Source organism: Ahaetulla prasina, chromosome 3 (genome assembly GCF_028640845.1).
Source record: "Ahaetulla prasina isolate Xishuangbanna chromosome 3, ASM2864084v1, whole genome shotgun sequence".
Lineage (NCBI taxonomy): Eukaryota > Metazoa > Chordata > Lepidosauria > Squamata > Colubridae > Ahaetulla > Ahaetulla prasina.
The window spans coordinates 141,987,535-142,008,432 of record NC_080541.1 but is presented as its reverse complement, the minus strand read 5'-3'; the positions used below and the strand labels follow the sequence as shown (position 1 = coordinate 142,008,432).

Below are 20,898 nucleotides of genomic sequence, written 5' to 3'. Positions count from 1 at the left end.
TTTTGAGGACTGATTATAAGTACAACTTGTTCAGCATTGTCACGACTTCGAATGGTCACTGAATGAGTGGTTATCAACTAAAAACTACCTATATAAATGTAATTGATTCTTCTAACTTGGACAACTCAAAATCCTATTGAATCTCTCCATGCTCTTTGTATGTATCTTAAAAAACGTAAAAAGAACCCCGTGTACTGATATGAACATCTGACACTTTCAGCATTTTATTACAATGAATTAAAATGGATATAAAAAGATAGGTGCGCTCACGGAAGACATTACAAAAATTAGAGCGTGAAACAATTATCTTTTTTCCCTCAAAGTGACAAAAAAACCACAACAAAAAGTAGCTGACTTGTTTTGATTGAGACAGTAAGATACTACTTGCGCAAGAAGAAGAGATCATGAGAATGAGAAAAAGACCAGAAAGGAAGGTCTAAGAATTGTTAGAAACTTTAGAGAAAGTTTTGGTTGAAGGGAAGTTCTATAAGGTCTCTGAAAGGGCTGCTGAACTGTGAACTTACAGGAATTGATCGACTCAGGTATCTTGCTGAAGAAGCAGCGAGCCCCGTAAAAGATCTGAAGGTGTTGTACTCCTCTGCCAGGACGTTGGGAGAATTGACATAGTTGTTGAGGTTGGTAGTGCTATTGCCTCTCCTGTTGTACAGGTTGTTGTTCAGCTCATGATAATTTCCGGCAGGCAACAGTGCACTGCCATTCAAATGACTGGAGAGTTCGCTTACAGAATAACCTGTCCTAGAGGATGATAATGTCAGTTTGCTCTCAGCATCATCTGAAGCAGCATGCAGGTTCCCTAGAGAACTGGCTAACCTGGAGTTTATGGAAAAGCTGAATGGAAAACACACGTGGGGTAAAAAGACACACAAAATGTACGCACAGGTGATGTTCAATGCAAGACATGCTTTAAAAGGCACTTGGAGGAAAAAAAAATCACTTTCTCAATATTAAATGGTGGCAACATACAGCTTAATTCTTTTGGTAAATTATGAGGAAACCATTGGGAACATTTTAGGATAAAGAACAGTTGCAAAATAATTGCAGTGCTTTGAAGAAATACATAGATGTAATTTCCAGTGAACTTTATGCAACATTTTTCTTGTTGGTTATTACTAACATTTGTTATTTAAAGGGAGTTTCCTTTTGGTTTCTATAAGCTGGCATAGGCCAGTATGGGAGAAATTATTTTGAAAAACATGCATTTTAATATGTCTTTTAATATGAGATCAATGGGATGATATGAATGTAATTTTATTAGTGCTCATAGCCACTTATAGTCAAACTAAGGTATCAGAAGCAAGTATTTAAAGTTACATCAAAGACATTCAGAATATCTTAGATTTCTTACATAAGAAACCCCAATTGCAAATGAAAAATACAGTATTTGTTCCTACACTCCCTCTTCCCAAAAGATAAAAGACATAGCAGAGTAAAAAATACCTTTTAAAATTTGGAACTGAGGATGGAGCATGTCTATTTATTCTCTTTGCTGTGGGTGATGTCGAAACCATAACTTTGGTGGCCTTCAAAGGAGATATGGACCCTTGAGAGAAAGCTGCTGTATTCAATCTGAAAGTACACCAAGAGGAAGCAAAAGTATGTTCATACGATTGGTAGAATATTCACTTTTCTATCCTTCATTTAGTTTTCATACCAGGATCTCTGAATATAAATCTTTACCTAAATAAATAAGATTAAAACTTCCTCAGGGTTTGCATGTGATGAATTATGTCTTCTACAACCGGGATCTCAGGCTGTCTGGACACAATAAAACCTTATGGAGGAACAGGAAAGTATTTTATTCTACGAGCACAGTTCTATGTGTGAATCAGAACATTATGCCAAAGGATCTCCCATCCTTTGGGTACTTTTCAAGGGTTGTGTTTGGTCTTGGACTGCAAATAAAATTTTGACGTAATTCAGGAGTGTCTCTAAAGAAGAATATGACTGAAAAAGTATTTCAAATTCGAAGAAAACTATATATGAACCTTTAGATAGAAATTTCAAGCAGTGAACAAGCTCTCTCTCTCTCTCTCTCCGCCTCCCTCACAATGTTTAGTTTTTAAATTGCTGCCAATAGTTTTCAGGAAAAGAGCTCTAAAGGGCTGCAGGTAAATGACAGACAATACAAATCTGCTTCCTCTGAAGCACTTTTTTGGAACTGAATCCAAAGTCCCATACAGCTTCAATAGGTAACTTGTTCCATGGACATGTATCAGTGCTACTATACTGCGATACACGAATCAGGCTTTAATGAGATAGTTCTATTTGCTTTAAATATTAGTATGGTTATATCTATGTAGAATTACATATCAAACCATGAAGCTGAATGTTAAACAGCTTTCCAAAATTTAATTTTTGCCCACTGAAGTTTCAAAGAACAACAGACAATAGACACGTGTCCTCGTGTGCTATACTTGTATGGACCCAGTTTATCCACAAGGAAGGTTGCATGGGATCTTGGATGTCAATGTTTGCTATTTCACAACCTTATTATTAAATGAACTCCAAAAGCATTCTTTGATCTACAGCTTTAACACAGAGAGCAGCTTTTACATTCAATCACAGCACTGTTACTATTTAGTAATATTTGTAATTACTATCACAACAGCAAAAATTCAGAAGGCTTCCGCAAATGAAATTGCTTCTTTCTAAACAATCCAAACAAATACCTGAAAGGCTGGGATATGGATCTGACATGTGTTTTCATATCTTCTAACCTAAAAAGACAATAATATTTTACATAAGAAGTATCAAACTAAAAAAGATATATATATTACTGAATTTATATAGCTAATATTTACACTTCCAACAATCTGATATACTAAATTAAACACATACCCCACATATTCAGAAAAGCAGTCAAGCAAGTAACCAAGCAGGCAGGCAGGCAAATAAGTAAGTAAATATATCAACAAATATGTCAATAAATAACAAATACATAAATAATGGAGTGTCGCTCAGATCCTCCTCTCTGAATCTAGCAGATGTCTTCCTTAAAAGTAACAGGAGTAACAGGTTTTTCATGGACAGGTTCAATCACTAGTACCTTCACATAAACAAAATGAGGGACATATGGCAGATTGTGGCTAAGATTTAAGAAAGGTTGCTGGGATTGGGCATGTCTAGTTTAATGAATAGAAGAACTAGGGGTGACATGATAGCAGTGTTCCAGTATCTCAGGGATTGCCACAAAGGAGAGGAAGTCAAGCCATTCTCCAAAGCACCTGAAAGTAGGACAAGAAACAATGGATGGAAACTAATCAAGGAGAGAAAGCAACCTGGAATTTTATTAGAGAAATTCTAATAATATTAGAACATATTAGGAGAATATTTTCTAATATTAGGAGCAATATTAGAACAGAATCATTCAAATCTGAATAGCTTACCTAAGAGCTCCTGTTGTAGCTGAACGTGGCTGCCTCTGAAGTTTTAAGGCACGAAGTTGATCTCCCTGGGTCATGTCATTCTTAGCTTCTGAATCTTCTTCCAAATCATTCTGGAAAACAAAAATAATTTACTTTAAAAAAACATTTTGAGAACAAATCTATGACACAGGTATCAGTATAGGTTTTTCTTCTCTCTCTCACGTTATTTTGACTCCTGATAACTTACTAATAGCATTGATCACTTTGAAAACGTTTTAAGCAAAAAAGGAATAATACAACAAAAGCAAACTTAACTGTGAATGTGTATATAACATACTGAAGAAAAATTGTTGGAAAAGAAATACAGGTAGTCCTTGTCTTACAACAGTTCATTTAGTGACCCTTCAAAGTTACAATGGCACTAAAAATGACTTATGACTGTTTTTTAACAGTTACCATCTTTGCAGCATCTTCATGATCATGGGATCAAAATTCAGATGCTTGGCAACTGGTTCATACTTATGACTGCTGCTGTGTCCCTAAAGGTCATGTGATCCCCTTTTGTGGTCTTCTTAAAAAGCAAAGTCAGTGGGGAAGCCAGATTCACTTAACAACCGTGTCACTAACTTATCAACTGCAGCGATTCACTTAACAACTGTGGTAAAAAAAAAAAAGTCATAAAAGGAGGCAAAACTCACATAACAAATGTCTCATTTAACGATAGAAATTTTAGGCTCAGTTGTGTTCGTAAGTCACGGGCTACCTGTACTTTAATATTAAAAGTACTGCACATTGAAGCAGCGGGGAGTTTAACTTGTCCCAGGTTCCCATACGGATGAAGGTGAAAAATCACAATGTAGTGTGAGTACATACATGCTTTCCTTCTTCTAACAAGTTGGCTAGGTCTGTATTGTTAAAGTGGTGACTACAAGTGGGGAAAAAAACCAACTGCAAGTCCACAGCTGATCACAAGAGTTCTGGGTGACTGTGGCTCAATCACTTTCTCTTAATCCAAGCTACCCCGCTGTTTGCATGCCATCTTAAACTTGCAGAGAAATGGTGGGGTATAAATATAAAATAAATTTACTAAATAATCACACTGGCTCTTTCCACACCTTGACATGTGAGGCCATTTTTACCATCTACTTCCTCAGCTTGCTCCTTGGAGTGAAACTTCTGGCTTAAATTAAACCAAAGTTATAGTAGGTCAGAACCAGAAATCAAATTACAAAGGAGGAAAATAAGTCATGATTGATGTGATGAATCCAATTAATTTTCTTAGGAAACATAACCATTAAAACACTTATTTTAGACGGTAGTTTTGGCAAAGGGCTATTGAGCCCATCATATCAGCAGCAAAGATGATTAGGGGACTGGGGACTAAAACATATGAAGAATGGTTGCAGGAACTGAGTATGTCTAGTTTAATGAAAAGAAGAATTAGGGGAGACATGATAGCAGAGTTCCAATATCTCAGGGGCTGCCACAAAGAAGAGGGAGTCGAGCTATTCTCCAAAGCACCTGAGGGTAGAACAAGAAACAGTGGGTGGAAACTAATCAAGGAGAGAAGCAGCTTAGAACTAAGGAGAAATTTCCTAACAGTTAGAACAATCAATAAGTGGAACAACTTGCCTCCAGAAGTTGTAAATGCTCCAACACTGGAAATTTTTAAGAAAATGTTGGATAGCCATTTGTTTGAAATGGTGTAGGGTTTCCTGCCTGGGCAGGGGGTTGGACTAGAAGACCTCCAAGGTCCCTTCCAACTCTGTTATTATGTTATGTTAATATCTGCATATGATTCCATTGCATTCCGTCTTGGCCCTAATCCTTACTGGGCTCAGCCTTGCAATTTGCAATATTTCAATAATCATACTGAACTCTTTTACTATACGGTTTACAACACTGTATATGTCAAACATTTTGAATGTATTATGCTGCTGTGATAAACTTCAAATATTTTATTTCTGAAATTATTGACATATTCTTCAAGTGTGGTTGGAAATAGTTCCAGTGCAACTTTACCTCTATATATTTATCCAAATTTTCAATTCTAGTTGAAGTTCCAGTGATAGAAATGTCATCGAAGCCCGATAAAACTTTGCTCAAACTATCTTCATCTACTTCTTTTGTTTTCTGTTTACTTCGGAATATGTCTCCTTGGACCCACAATATTGCCTGTTTCCTGTTCAATAGTACCAAAAATAAAATTAGTACCAGTGGCATTGTATTATAGAAAATGAGGTATGGCTTTCTTTTAAAATACATGCCTTTCAAATCTTTAAATCTGTACAATCTCACGCAATTATTGGATGATCTAGTTAGACTTTGGCCCTTATAATTAAAATATTTATTGCTAGAGCAGAATATTGGTAGCTCATTGGTTTGTCGATCAGAAGGTTGGCAGTTTGAGACCCAAGTACTTCATGACAAGATAAGCTCCTGTTCTTGTCCCAACTACTCTCAACCTAGCAATTTGAAAGCATGCAAATGCAAGTAGATAAATAGGTACCACTTTGATGGGAAGGCAACAGCATTCTGCGCATCTTGGCATATAGTCATGACAACCACATGATCATGGAAGCATTTTTGGACAATGATGACTCTCTTGGCTACAAAACGGAGATGAGTTCTGCCCCCTAGAATCGGACATGACTGGCAGGGCAAATCTTTACCTTTTTTTTCTTCTTATAGAATTAAATGTATCAGTAATAACCCTTATTTTTTTTCCTTCTCTTTTTATATGTATGTGATCAATTTTGCTGCTCTCATTCATAAGCAATCTTTCCCATCAATTTTACCTAATTGGATAATTAAACATGACAGCTGCAGCAATAGGCAGAAATAAACAGGGTCACTCATATACAGTATTTCAATTCAGACAAAAAATCCTGTTGGGAGATTAATGAGTGTGGAATAGAATAGGATTAGAACGCTGAAAACAGTATCCCTGCAAGGAAGCTAACATGGAGTATAATTAAATGAGGCAAGCCAAGCTAACTCCTAAAAAAATTTACTGAATGAGTATCATAAATACATAAAGCAAGAAAAAAAGTCCTTGAATGAATCAGTGAAGTTTACACTTTCTTAGAATGATTTTACCCATGCATTGGTGGATGGGGACGCTTCTTTCAAAGTTAGGTTGGAGAGATTATTGTTAAAATGACTTCAAAGAACAATTAAAGGTAAAGGTTTCCCTCGCACATATCTGTTAGTTGCTCCCGATTCTAGGGGGCGGTGCTTATCTCCATTTCGAAGCCAAAGAACCAGCGCTGCCCAAAGCGTGTCTCTGTGGTCATGTGGCCGGAATAACTAGACGCCAAAGGCTCACGGAACGCTGTTACCTTCCCACCAAAGGTGGTCCTATTTTTCTACTTGCATTTTTTACGTGCTTTCGAACTGCTACACGGTTTTTAATCCAGAGCAATATCACCTAATAAGCAGCAGTATCATTGTTTTAATTGCAAAGTTTCATATGTGTCAGTACATTTTTTTTTTAAAAAATCCAGTCTTCTTCCTTTAAAGCTCCTATTATAATTATCACCAATAACAAAACAAAGTGCCAAGGTACTGAATGTCAAAAAATTAGAGAATTAAAGACATAGGCTTTGGTTGAAATAGCATAGCAACGAATATAGAAACTTTAATACAAAAATCTAACCTATGGCAGAAAACAGTTTTGGATGACTAATCAGCATAAAAGGATGACTTGCATAAAAGAAACAAACCATTAATTTCAAATCAATAATGGCCTCAAATAATAATTTTTTTACAATTTATCCTGCCTGCTCTTTACTGAAAGTTGTCTTAGTATGGTGATACTGAGCTTTGCTATTCTAACCTCTGTTGCAAAATTGTCTGCCCTGCTCTCACCAAAAGCAGCTTGTTAATAGTTCTCTGGAGGAACAAGGCATCGATGGAATCCAGCACAGAGAACAGAGTGAACAGTTCCAGGAAATCACAGATCATCATAGGTTGCCTGGCACAACCACCATGCGGCAGTGTCCCCAAGTTCCATCTCTGGTCCTTGGTTGCCACAGAGGGCACAAAACGCTGGCATAATGCTCTGCATTTGTCACAATGCTACAATGCTGGCTGGAGAATTCTGGGAGTTGAAGTTGTCATGGTTGAGGAACATTGATCTATACCCATGATGGTGAACCTATAGCACACGTGCCACAGGTGGCACATGTAGCCATATCAATAGGCATGTGAGCTTAGCTCCGGTGCGCCCCAGTTGATTTTTGGGCCTTCTGGGCCCACCGGAAGTAGGAAAACAGGCTGTTTCCTACTCCCAGAGGACCTGGGGCTGGGCAGAGAAGGCCTGTTTTTCGCTCCCCCCCGCAGGCTCCAGAGCCTTTCTAGGAGCCTGGGGAGATTAAAAGCAGCCATCACCACCCCCTCGGAGGCCCTCCAGAGGTCAGAAATGGCCCATTTGCCGACTTCCAGTGGGACCGGAAGGCCGGTTTTTCTCTCTCCCCAGGCACCAGAGCCTTCCTAGGAACCCGGGGAGGGCAAAAACGATATTTCCCACCCCTACCCCCAGCATGGGGAAGGCTGTTTTCACCCTCCCAAGGCTTCTAGAAAGGCTCTGGAGCCTGGGGAGAGCAAAAAATGGGCCTACTGGGCCCACATGCCATCATGTGCCAAAAGCGTGGGGACCATGGGGAGGGGATTGCATGCACATGCACACATAGAATTATGGGTGTGGGCATGCACGCATGTGACACCCCTCCCCTGCGTTTCCCCCGCTTTTGGCATGCAATGGCAAAAAGGTTAGCCATCACTGGTCTATACTGTTTTAAACTATTTTGGGTTCACATATGAAAAAAACAAGTAGTACGGATTGTTTCAATAATTATTTTGAAGGTAGGGTTTTCATTACCCTGTTAAGTATGAAATAATAGGCAGTAACGCTTGAATAGTTTTGAGGCATTCCACCCACTTCATGGTTCATTTTATGATTTCCAGCGATTCACTCCGAACGTATTTCCAGGACATTACATAGAATAGCCGGCTACGGTACTGGTATAAAATCAGAAATCCTCATGCAAATGTCTTGTATGATGTATTTACAGCATCTATGTGCACCCAAGTCACACTGTGGGGAGGATCCTGTATTTTATTGACTCACTAAATCAATTTTTATCACTAAGACATAACAACCAGATGTTCATTGCCACTGCCATAAATCCCATAGTGAAAACCAGATGGCTTGATCTGATCCATTCCAATTAGCACCATAGATAGGCAGCCTTGTTAATTATCAACTTTTCTACAACTTTAGCTACTTTTAGCAAAAGTGATGGATACATTCCCCCCACCTCCTTTCTACCTCTCCAAAGGCAGATGAAAAACATTAGCTGACTTCAAACAAAAACTGCATGGTTAAAAATGAACTTTAATTAGATTCTGATACTATCTTTTCAGGATTAAATTGAGATACAGTTTACAAAAAAGCACAAAATACTGACAAGGGGAAGTAATTTGTTAAAATATACTCAGGCAACAAAACCAAGAGAAGGAACAAACATTTTCCAGATTCTTAGCCCATTTCTGGAACTACTTTAAAAAGGGCATTTTGAGTAACACAATAAATTGAATAACATAAAACATTACAGTGGCAGTGTAACATTATACATACCTTCTCCAGAACTTGTTAAACTTTATAATAAGAACTCTATACACAATTCAGTAGAGGGTGTTCCAAAAATGTTACCATGTTTTGTGGCCTTAATAAATATTTAATAAGCATTCTGGAGCATTATATGAGTAATGTAGTTCTCATACTTACTCTTCAAGGAAATGTTGCTGGGGTCCAATAATAGAACCTGGCCGACACATTCGTATCCAGGCAATGGCTTCAGAATGGGTGAATTTATAGTGTTTGATTATGTAACAAGCAATCAGTGTTCCTGTCCTTCCTAGACCAGCTACATTAATGAAAAAAAAAGACATAAACACTTGAGTTTTAAGAGCTCCACAATGCTGAATATTTGGCTCTGGACAATGCCAAATATATTCTAAATATTTGTTTCTAGGTCTCAGGGTATTACAAAATTCACAGCCAAAGTAGACGTGAAATGCCATCTGTCTGTTAAAGGAGAAATAACCTGCTATATTTTATACAGCTTGATTTATGAGAGTGAAAGTTCGTTCTCTGAGCTTGTGGTTTGGTTTCCAAAAATTACCAGGCTAGGTAAAATCTTCAGCAGAGTTTAGGGTATGCCAGTGTTCTTCTGTTTACGCTTGATTTATGTTTATTTTAACCCCTGGGCCCTTTTCTATTCCTGACATTGATAATTTAAAACATTTCTAAGTATATCACTTTGTTTCTAGTGCTATACAATTTATCCAGAACACTGATGCAACCATAGCTACTGCTGATTTCATGAAATTGCCTCAAGTCGCTTTATCATGATCTTCATGAGGTATATCCACGCAAAGAAGATACTTCCAAAATGAAGTAAGGATACTTAAAGCATTCAGTGCTTTGCCTTCATCCTCCAAGAAGTTGATTTGAAAAGGTACCTTGATTACTTCTCAGATTACCTTTTCAAGGCTTTGTGTAGCCCTATTTCCTACATATGTAAAATCAAAGCATTTACAGAGCTAGATCTGCATGGGTAGTTCTCAGGTTGTGATGGTTCATTGAGTGACCATTCAAAATTATGATGGCACTGAATGAGAGGGACTTACAATGGGTCCTTGGAATTCCAGTCTTTGTAGCATACCTGCAATCACATAATCATGATCTGAGTACTTATCGCCCAGCTCATGGCTACAATGTTGCAACAAGCCACAGATACGCGATTTCCAATTTTTCCTGCCAGCTTACCACAAGCAGTGGGGAAGCTGGTGGGTAGTCAACAGTTGTGGTCATATAAGGTCTTCGTTTAACAACTTGAATGGTCCTCATTTAAGCACCCAGGATTGCTGGAATTAATATCACTATGTGACATAGTCACATGCTATCACACTTTACAACTAGGTCACTTAGTGGTCCTAATTGCTATTGTAAACCAAGGACCACCCTAATATTAGTATCTTCCTTTTAACGTGTGGGACCATTAACAGGGTGAAGATGTTGGAATATTAAATATATTATATATCATTAACTAACACAAATGGAAATAGGCCACACAGTCTGAGGTTGCTTTTAATAACAGACAAAACGTCATGAAACATTTAAGTTCATTATTTTTAGTATGTTGACACTCTACGTCTTATTATTTTAAAGCATGATTTGTTAGCATTTCAGCTTCCTCAGACATATAATCACCGAGGCAGATCCTTCTCATCACTACTAGGTGAATGTGATTTCCCGACAATATGTTTCTACTGTAATAGGGTCCTGCCCAATTGAACAATAATATCTAGTCAACTTTGCTGATTTAGAAAGCTAAACAGGATCATCCATGGTCAACATAGATGCTGGGTCATCTGGGAAATCCAATAATGTCCTGGCAGGAAACAACGACAACCACTTTTATAATATATTCATAAAGCTACATGGATGTACCCCATCAGGAATTTAGTTGCGTTTCCCTTTTAATGGAGACTTGATGGTCAGTGATGCAAAGGAACTAACTTCCATGAAGCCAACGTAATTTTCAGCTAAAAAGCATTATAAGAATTGTCTGATGCTATAAACCCTTCCACAATTAGCACAATGCTGATTAAATTAAATTCACCAGAGACAGGGAGACTATAAAAGATGCTGTTTTCTAGATTAGCTAAGTGCCGTCAAGTTGTTTTCAACTCCTACCAACCATACAGATATATTTTATCCATGATGATCAGTCCCTATCCCAGTCTTTCAGGTTTTCCCAAAAGCAATGGAAAAACTGATAATGGATGAATTAATTAAATAAGACAGACTAGTGAAAAAAAAAAAGAAGTGACACTGTTTCCTCTATATTTTCAGGCTTTCCAAGTAAAATCATTTTATTTAAATAATATGGAATAGAAGATTCAAGATGTTAAGGCACATGACACACAAATTATATGGAAATTCATTACTACTCTTACACATGCATAAAAACTGAATCTTCTAAAGAATACTAAAGAGATACCTTTACAAAAAAAAGAGGCAACAGCATCACTCAGTGGAATAAAAATGGCTCTGCATAGGTAGGAAAAATCCATGCAACATTTTAGCTAAGGCAAGAGTTTTAAAAGGTGTCATTTGGAGTAATTTATACAAGTCAGTGTGTGTGTGTGTGTGTGTGTGTGTGTGTGTGTGTGTGTGTGTGTGCGTGTGTGTATGTGTATGGACATATATATATATATATATGGATAGAAATTTTAATTTATGTTGAACAGAATTAGTATTGCAATTTACCTTTACAGTGTACAGCTATAGCACCTTCTGCTTCCTCACAGATGTTCAAAAACTGTTGCAATATACTGTCACTTGGGGTGCTTCCATCAATGAAGAATAGGTCGTAGTGCTCAAATCCACCATCTGTGAAGCGCTTGGCTTCATAAATCTTTTTGTTGAGTCTTATGATGGTTGTTATGTTGTGCTTCCTAAAATATGGGAAATAGGCTTCGGGTGCATGAAGCGGATAACCTACAACAAGTAGAGTGAGAATACTTGGATGTTTCCATCTCATCTCCAAGTAGCTAAACCATTAAGAACACTGTATGATGAAAATAAACCATTTTAAAATAATACAAATATTGAGGGGTCCTGGTGTTCTCTGAGCTTGGTTGGTTGTTTTCTTGCAGACATTTCATTACCTAACTAGGTAACATCATGATGTTCTCTTCTACTGGTAAGATAAATATTATTAGGCAAGTCTATTCAAAGTTACAAAGCTGAATGTGTTAGTGTTATAGTCAAAAGATCTTAAGTAACAACATCACAGAACTTGGGTAAACTATAGCAACTCTGGACTATAGTCAATGACTAGCCATAGGAAACAAAACAAAAATTCTACCTATCTGTCCCCCGTCCCCCCCCAAAAAGAAAAATACCATTTTCAATCTTGGTCTTCGGATGTGGTCCACTAAACGCTAAGAATTTTCCAGGGACAATCCAATTGAAGTCACCATTTTCTACCCTCTATAGAAAATGAAAGGAGAAAAAAAAACTTTTAAAAATCTCTTTTCAATGTTTAAACAGTATCTTGTTTTGAAAAGTTCCTAAAAATGTAGCTTTGCTTTAATAGCTGATTAATGTCACTCATGGAAAAAAAATAGAAGTGACACTGTTTCCTCTATATTTTCAGGCTTTCCAAGTAAAATCATTTTATTTAAATAATATGGAATAGAAGATTCAAGATGTTAAGGCACATGACACACAAATTATATGGAAATTCATTACTACTCTTACACATGCATAAAAACTGAATCTTCTAAAGAATACTAAAGAGATACCTTTACAAAAAAAAGAGGCAACAGCATCACTCAGTGGAATAAAAATGGCTCTGCATAGGTAGGAAAAATCCATGCAACATTTTAGCTAAGGCAAGAGTTTTAAAAGGTGTCATTTGGAGTAATTTATACAAGTCAGTGTGTGTGTGTGTGTGTGTGTATGGATATATATATATATATATATGGATAGAAATTTTAATTCTAATTTTAATTTAATTTTAATTCTAATTATTTTTTTTATTTTTATGTTGAACAGAATTAGTATTGCAATTTACCTTTACAGTGTACAGCTATAGCACCTTCTGCTTCCTCACAGATGTTCAAAAACTGTTGCAATATACTGTCACTTGGGGTGCTTCCATCAATGAAGAATAGGTCGTAGTGCTCAAATCCACCATCTGTGAAGCGCTTGGCTTCATAAATCTTTTTGTTGAGTCTTATGATGGTTGTTATGTTGTGCTTCCTAAAATACGGGAAATAGGCTTCGGGTGCATGAAGCGGATAACCTACAACAAGTAGAGTGAGAATACTTGGATGTTTCCATCTCATCTCCAAGTAGCTAAACCATTAAGAACACTGTATGATGAAAATAAACCATTTTAAAATAATACAAATATTGAGGGGTCCTGGTGTTCTCTGAGCTTGGTTGGTTGTTTTCTTGCAGACATTATCTAACTAGGTAACATCATGATGTTCTCTTCTACTGGTAAGATAAATATTATTAGTCAAGTCTAATTCAAAGTTACAAAGCTGAATGCGTTAGTGTTATAGTCAAAAGATCTTAAGTAACAACATCACAGAACTTGGGTAAACTATAGCAACTCTGGACTATAGTCAATGACTAGCCATAGGAAACAAAACAAAAATTCTACCCATCTGTCCCCCGTCCCCCCCAAAAAGAAAAATACCATTTTCAATCTTGGTCTTCGGATGTGGTCCACTAAACGCTAAGAATTTTCCAGGGACAATCCAATTGAAGTCACCATTTTCTACCCTCTATAGAAAATGAAAGGAGAAAAAAAAACTTTAAAAAATCTCTTTTCAATGTTTAAAAGAGTATCTTGTTTTGAAAAGTTCCTAAAAATGTAGCTTTGCTTTAATAGCTGACTAATGTCACTCATGGAAAAAAAAAATAAAGATTGCTGAAAGATTACCTTAGGCAATTTGTTAGTAAAATCCATCTAATTCTACCAACAAATCATCACAGGGACCAACAATTACCATACTTTTATTTTCAGAATTCACAAAGGAAATGGAAGTTTGCCATATTATTAAGGTTTGTAAAATTGATGTTTAAAACAATTCATAATTAAAAGCAATGAGCGTTAACATTTTTACGTTGTAAATATAGCTTCCTGCACTTTAAAAATTGTCGCAAGAACAAATGTAACTCCTCTTATATTGAATAATGAATTATGAGTAGGAATTCTGTGTCAATTGAAATCACTGGACATTATACTTTTAGTAGCAAGGTTACACAGATAAGAAGTGGAATTCATTTTGAAAATTTAAGTACTGCCTGAAAATGTCAACAAATTATCTTAAGTAACTTTGCATTGCTTAGTGTAATGGTTTTATATAGCAATTAGTTAATCTAGCTGCCTATTATTCTCTTTTTAAAAAAATGTGACTGAGCACATATACATTTTCAAATATACTCTTGAAGCATTGTTTCAGATTTAGTACTTATAAGTATTGCATTAGACTAAGAGATGTCACATTACTTGCTCAATAAAATACACACTAGAGTAATGAGATTCCACAAGCTAAGCATCAAGCAAATGTAAGTTTGGGAATTAAACAACCAATACATTTTCCTAGATTTGTAGCAACTTAATGTTTTAATGAATGACTTCAGTACCATTAAATAATATATATAAATTGTTCATGTATCAGATAATCCTGGGGCTGTAACAATCTTTTATTGCTTTCCTTGATACTTTTATGATAAGAGAAACTAAAAACTTGTACAACAATTTAAAAATCATCACTACTACACCAAATGATATAAGTGTCTCACGTACAGCAAATTTTATAATTTCTTATCTGTAAATTAGCAACTTCATCATTTAAAATATATACAAACCTCGTAGTGTTCATATTCATCTGCATCAAATGTCTTGAAATCAATAAATCCATGTTGTAAGGCCTAGAAAAAAAGCAAATCAAATTCTCATGAAGCTGTTCATAAAAAAAAGAATTCAGCCCCTTCTGAAATAATATAAATGGAATTAGTGCTTATTTTACACCTTTAGAAACTATTTTATGCTGTTGATAGTGTTATAATCAAGACAAGATTGTTACTCGTTGTACAGTTTATGACTTAGCAAAACCAACTATCTTGACTCCAAGTTTCCATTTTGATCCAAAAAGAATAGTTAACTAAGAGTGATGGGATGAAACAGACTGTAATAGAAACAAGGAACATATTGCTAGAGGTGCTCCTTTTATCCCTCCCAGTGATTAAATTCAGAAGTTGTGCTTCTTTCTTAAACTAGAAACTTCTCCCTGTAACTTCTCCCTTCCTCCCTTCTTCAGGAGGAAGCTTTGAAATTATCCATCCAGAGGTGTAGCAAAAAAAAAACAAAAAAAAAAAAAAACCCAGTCCATTTTCTAAAATGGTTTAACATCTTTTTAGAACATAACACCCAAGAAATCGGAATTTTATTGGGTACCATTGTTTTGCATGGTAACCCCCGCCCCCTTTTAACTCTAGCAGCCTAACCAGGATTTTTAAGGACTTTTTTTCCCCACTACTCTAGATACTACATGTTCAAATGTTGTTAATACTGTGACACAACATCCCTCCCCACAAACTGGGGCTGCTTCAAACAAAACACCCCTTATTGGTTCTATGTGTTTTTCATAGGCTGGAAAATGTTCTTAGGGTATCTTAAATGGGCACTTAAAAAGGCTGCCATCCCAATCTATGCTGCTTTTATTCTCAATTATGCCCTCAAAAGTTTTTAAAAATGTGTAAAAAAAAACCCATAAAATACCCAACTGAACCTACTGAAAAATTACATTTGACTTGAAGGGGGAATGGCAGACTAGGGCTGAACATGGCCTAATGTTCTGTGTTAGTTATACTCTCGAAAAATATCTAAGAAGCTTATTATCTTCCCCTGAGCACTGTAAGGTTACCTTTTTTAGTCCTTGTAGACAGTCGAGAATAGATAGATTATATGTACAGTTCCCAAACGAAGCATCCCTAAGAAAAGAAAATATTAACCTGTCAGAGGAACAGAGAGCAGCTATGTATCACAACAACACTGAAGGGAGTGATGTATGGCCTACAAGCTTTTAGATTTCTAAAAACTTCAATCTTGAGATCATAGTTCAATTATACGCCTAAACATGTAGAGAGGGATCACTTCAACTAACTAAAGAATGTGTGAACTAAAGAACTAACTAACTAAAGAATGTCTGTTTATTTAAAAGATTAATAGTATTATTTTAAAATGAAGTAACTGATTTTTCGAAAGGCGGAAAATTGCACAGTATCTCTGGACACTTTAGATTCCCATTTAATGGAATTATTCTTAAAGCCCATCCTTTTAGGGTATTTAAGTATAAGGGTTTTCATAGACTAGTCTGAATAAAAATAAAATAGAAGACAACAGTAGAAGATGATATGTAAACAAAATTGTCTTTCAAACTATTATCGTCTTCAAGTAGTCCTCAACTTACGAAAACCGAGTCCAAAATTTCCACTGCTAAGCAAGACAGTTAAGTGAGTTTTGCCCCATTTTACAATCTTTCTTGCCAGTTGTGAATCACTGTTATTAACATGGTTGTTTAGTGAATCTGGCTTCCCCCTTGACTTTGGTTGCAAAAGCTGATCACATGACCCCAAGACACCGCAACTGTCATAGATACGAGTCAGTTGCCAAGTATTTGAATTTTGATTGTGTGACAATGGGGATACTACAACGGTCGTAAGTGTGAAAAACAGCCATAAGTCACTTTTTGCAGTGCTGTTGCAACTTGGAATGGTCACTAAATGAATGGGTTTAAGTCAAGGATTAACTGTATTACATTCATCTATCACGTTTCCCTGAAAATAAGACCCTGTCTTCTATTTTTTTGAACCCTGAAATAAACGCTTGGCCTTATTGCCATGCGCTCAAAAGCCCAATTGGGCTTATTATCAGAGAATGTCTTATTTTGGGGGAAACAGGGTAGATGAATATGATTTTAAGGTTTTTATTGATTTCTAAAATTCATATTACATATTTAATATTACAGCTCTCGATATCTCTGGTCAAAATAGTTGCACTTCCATCAGGGTCATGCAATTATGATTTGAATGCTTGGCAACTCGCTTGCATTTACAATGATTGCAGCTTAACTGTGTGATACACTTAACAATCATACACCATTTAGCGACCAAAACTTCAATCACAATTGAGGTTGCACGTCAAGTACTAGTACTACCATACTGTTGAAGTCTACTTTATCTAAAAGCAGTACGGTTACTATCATATTCATATATAATATTTTGTTATTAGAATCAAAATTGAATGCCTTAATGTTTACCAAAATGTCCATTGTCTATAGACAATTATGAATATCTAATATCCATTTTGTAATTACAATTAAAAATATACTGTCATGTACTATTATTAAAAGTGTTCTATTTCATTGGATTGTTGTTAAGAGGACAATGTATTTAATGTATTTGTCATACATATTTTTGCATTTATATCAATCCCCATTCCTGTGACCTCCAGTTCAACCAACTTCTAAGGAAATGATCTTCCCAGAAAGGGTATACGCATGTTCTCTTTAACTTATGAAACATAGTGTTATAAAATAAATCTATAATCAATAGCAATAGGAACAGGGTGTGTAATTTTCTCCTGTGAGAAGAATTGTGCCAGTTATTGCAACGAATATTATAGATCAGTGTTAGAATCTGAATAGTTAGTTTGCTTATAAAGCAGAAACCATATTTGTAAAAACAGAGCAATTTCTTTGTTAATTAAACTTGTTAATGTTTTATAAAGGGAAAGTTTGAAAATTATACATAGGAAAAGCTAGGCAAAAATACAGAATAAAATTCTTGCCCAAGGCTAAGTATATTTTCTGTTTAAATAATTCATCATTCAATAGAGCTTTACAACATTTGAGGCAGTACAATCAAGGTTAGTAGCAAAGGCAACTGGAGTCTTCCCAATGAGTTATATTAAACATAAAGATTGTAACCGGGCTAAACTACAAAAACATTACAATATATAGTTGATTTCAATCAAACTGAGAACTCCATAATGTTTTAAAGATGCAAATGAAAATGAATTCACATGGAATAGCAACTGAACCTTTAGTGGAAGTTTTAAATGTGTGTCAAGTGTGTGAAAATGATGTACTGCCAGATAATCGTAATTAAAGTTGACAAGTCTAATGTAGTAAAAATGAGCTATAATAAATGAAATGTGATCTGAAAAAAATAATTTGTTTTCAGAAAAGATATAAATAAATTTCAGAGTCCCATTATTATAAAAAATACATTTTGTATGTTGGGCTTATTTAAATACTTTTCTTTAAATTTTTAATCCCCCCCCAAAAAACCCTTTAATTCATTGATTAAAACAATGTTAAATAATATAGCCCAAAGATTATGAATAAGCCTTTCCAGCTGCAATCTGGGTACATTTGAAAGTGTCAGTAAACTAATTTATACTTATACCTTATTTTTGTGTTATGCAATAAATATCGAAATGCTTTCAATTATAATTTCTATGTCGATCTAAAAAAAGGAGAGCTGCCAACTTAAAAATGATTTCAGCTAATACTCTTTCCTCAATATCCATATTCATCTGTAGTCCACCCTTATAATCATGTCCAAGTAGGAGAATTTACAGTCAAAAGCACTTTCTATAGTAGTGTTTTATGGATGCAGAAGATGTTTAGGTAAAGGTCAGGTATCAAGATATGGTTATTAAAAAGTGTGTAAATTTTCTAGCTCTTCAACTAATACTAGAAAACAAAGTTGTGAAGAAACATAAATTTGCATAAGTAAAATTAATTTTTCTTGATAAACAGTATACAAAATTCTGGATGTGAAAGTTTCTCCTTAATTGTAAGAGTAAAAGCACATATAGCTCTCCTCACCTATAGCAAGACAATATAAATGAATATGCCTCGATGTTGTAAGTTTGAATACTCAGTTTCACCAAAAACAGAACTGAATTAGCAAATATTTTAATGGTATGCAAATTACTGATTGTAATATACCGAAATAATTTTGATTTTATCCAAACTGCTGTTTGTGTAGCATCTGAAAATTACTAATTTTCTTCCAGAGTCAATTTTTCTGAAACTCTTTTTGGATGCAAGTATTCCCGACTTCCTTAAATACACAAAACATCTTTACCCCGGAAGCAAGTAGTCCTTTATTCACACTCTTATGGATTTAATATAGGTGCCCAGATACCAAATCTAATTTCATATTGTAACATATAACCCGTAGCAAATTCATATTTCTTCATGCTGATATCTTTCAACTTCCATGTCAGAAATCAGGATGAATGATTAACAAACAACTATGTTGCTCTTAGTCAACATCAAGATGTTTGATAACATTTAACTGCATACTGCAATCCAGTTGCTAGGTATTTTAAAGCAAGCAAACAAACAGAACATCTGGGAGAAAAGATACAGAAAATCTTTCAAAACACATTGTACTGGGATTCTGTTAATGCTGAGACCTAACTTTGTTGCTTGTATCCTTACGATTTATATTGATATTGTTTCCTGATTGCTTATTTGTAGCCTATAACTATCATTAAATGTTGTATCATTAAGTGTTAAATTTGTACCCTATGACTATCATTAAGAGTTGTAAGTGTTGTACCTTGATGAAGGTATCTTTTCTTTTATGTACACTGAGAGCATATGCACCAAAGACAAATTCCTTGTGTGTCCAATCACACTTGGCCAATAAAGAATAGAATTCTATGCTATGCTATGCTATGCTATGCTATGCTATGCTATGCTATGCTATGCTATGCTATGCTATGCTATCATAAAATCTGATTCAGATGATGCTTGCACAATTCAGAAGCCATCTTAAAAATCAGATTTTGGTGCTTCCCCATTCAACTATCATTGAGAAATCAAGAAATAGGTGCAAGTTTAGCAATTATATGTAATACTGCTTGACAGATTCTGTTGCCTGTTATGGACAGGAAAAAAAATCCCCTATTGAGAAAGCAGTTGTAAGGAATTTTGTTCAAGAGGAATTTTGGGAGAGTTTCATTCAAAATTTGCTAGCTCTTCCAGTTCTATATAGGCAGGGCAATTGCTATGAAAATGACTTACAGTACTTGACAGAGGAGACTTCAGGGAAAATTCATACCAATTTTTAGTATAGACCTTCAGGGGATTTAGGAGTAATCTCTACAGGTAGGTCTCTATTAATGCCATTACTACAGTATTCTGCTGTGGTTCTTCAAAATCAGCCTTTCCTTTTTTGAGCTTTCCTCAAATGGAGCTTTTCTCCATTTTGCACAATCAATTAGCATCTAAAAACCCAGCACAACTGTGCATGAGCTAGCGTCAACCATACACGCACTAGCCTCATGCTATTTGCATTTTAGATCATATTAAATAGAATCTGGTATCAATTTTTTAAATCATACTAGACCAAGGGTGTCAAACTCAAAGCCCGGAGACCAGATATGGCCCAAGGGGTGCTTAGATATGGCCTGTGGGGATGCCCTGGAAACAGCAAAGGACTGGCCCGCAGTGCCTCTGCTAGCAAAAATGGAGCTTGAGATGTGTGCGGCACTCCCAAGTTTTGTTTTCGCTGGCAGATGGTTGCAGGAGGCCATCGCACAAAGTGGAACTCACAAGGGCCGTCCGTGGCTCTGCCAAGCTCCGTTTTCGCTGGCAGAGGACTGCAAGAGGCCATTGCAGCTGAAAACGAAGCTCGGAAGCCCGTTTTTACTGGCAGACCGCTCGGGCCACCACAGGTTCCCCAACACGAGTAATGTTGAGCTGGCCACGCCCTTGGCCTCACCCACCTACCCCCGAGGTCAAACACACCCTAAATGAAATCGAGTTTGACACCCCTGTACTAGATCGAACTTCACACTTTGGACTGGCTTGAGTCACAACCTACCTTGCAGAC

General features: G+C 36.0%; 1 protein-coding gene across 1 annotated transcript in view; it reads right to left on the bottom strand.

Moving 5' to 3' along the window:
* The window catches only part of CDC14A (cell division cycle 14A), a 61,893-nt gene that overhangs the window by 6,237 nt on the left and 34,758 nt on the right, over positions 1-20,898 (bottom strand). The window contains exons 6-15 of the mRNA XM_058175903.1: positions 15,909-15,975; positions 14,851-14,913; positions 13,673-13,760; positions 13,040-13,270; positions 9,178-9,316; positions 5,409-5,568; positions 3,408-3,517; positions 2,691-2,738; positions 1,459-1,587; positions 525-849 (exon numbers count right to left, since the gene is read on the bottom strand). Of these exons, the coding sequence (XP_058031886.1) occupies positions 525-849; positions 1,459-1,587; positions 2,691-2,738; positions 3,408-3,517; positions 5,409-5,568; positions 9,178-9,316; positions 13,040-13,270; positions 13,673-13,760; positions 14,851-14,913; positions 15,909-15,975 (1,360 nt within the window). The remainder of the gene's footprint in view (positions 1-524; positions 850-1,458; positions 1,588-2,690; positions 2,739-3,407; positions 3,518-5,408; positions 5,569-9,177; positions 9,317-13,039; positions 13,271-13,672; positions 13,761-14,850; positions 14,914-15,908; positions 15,976-20,898) is intronic.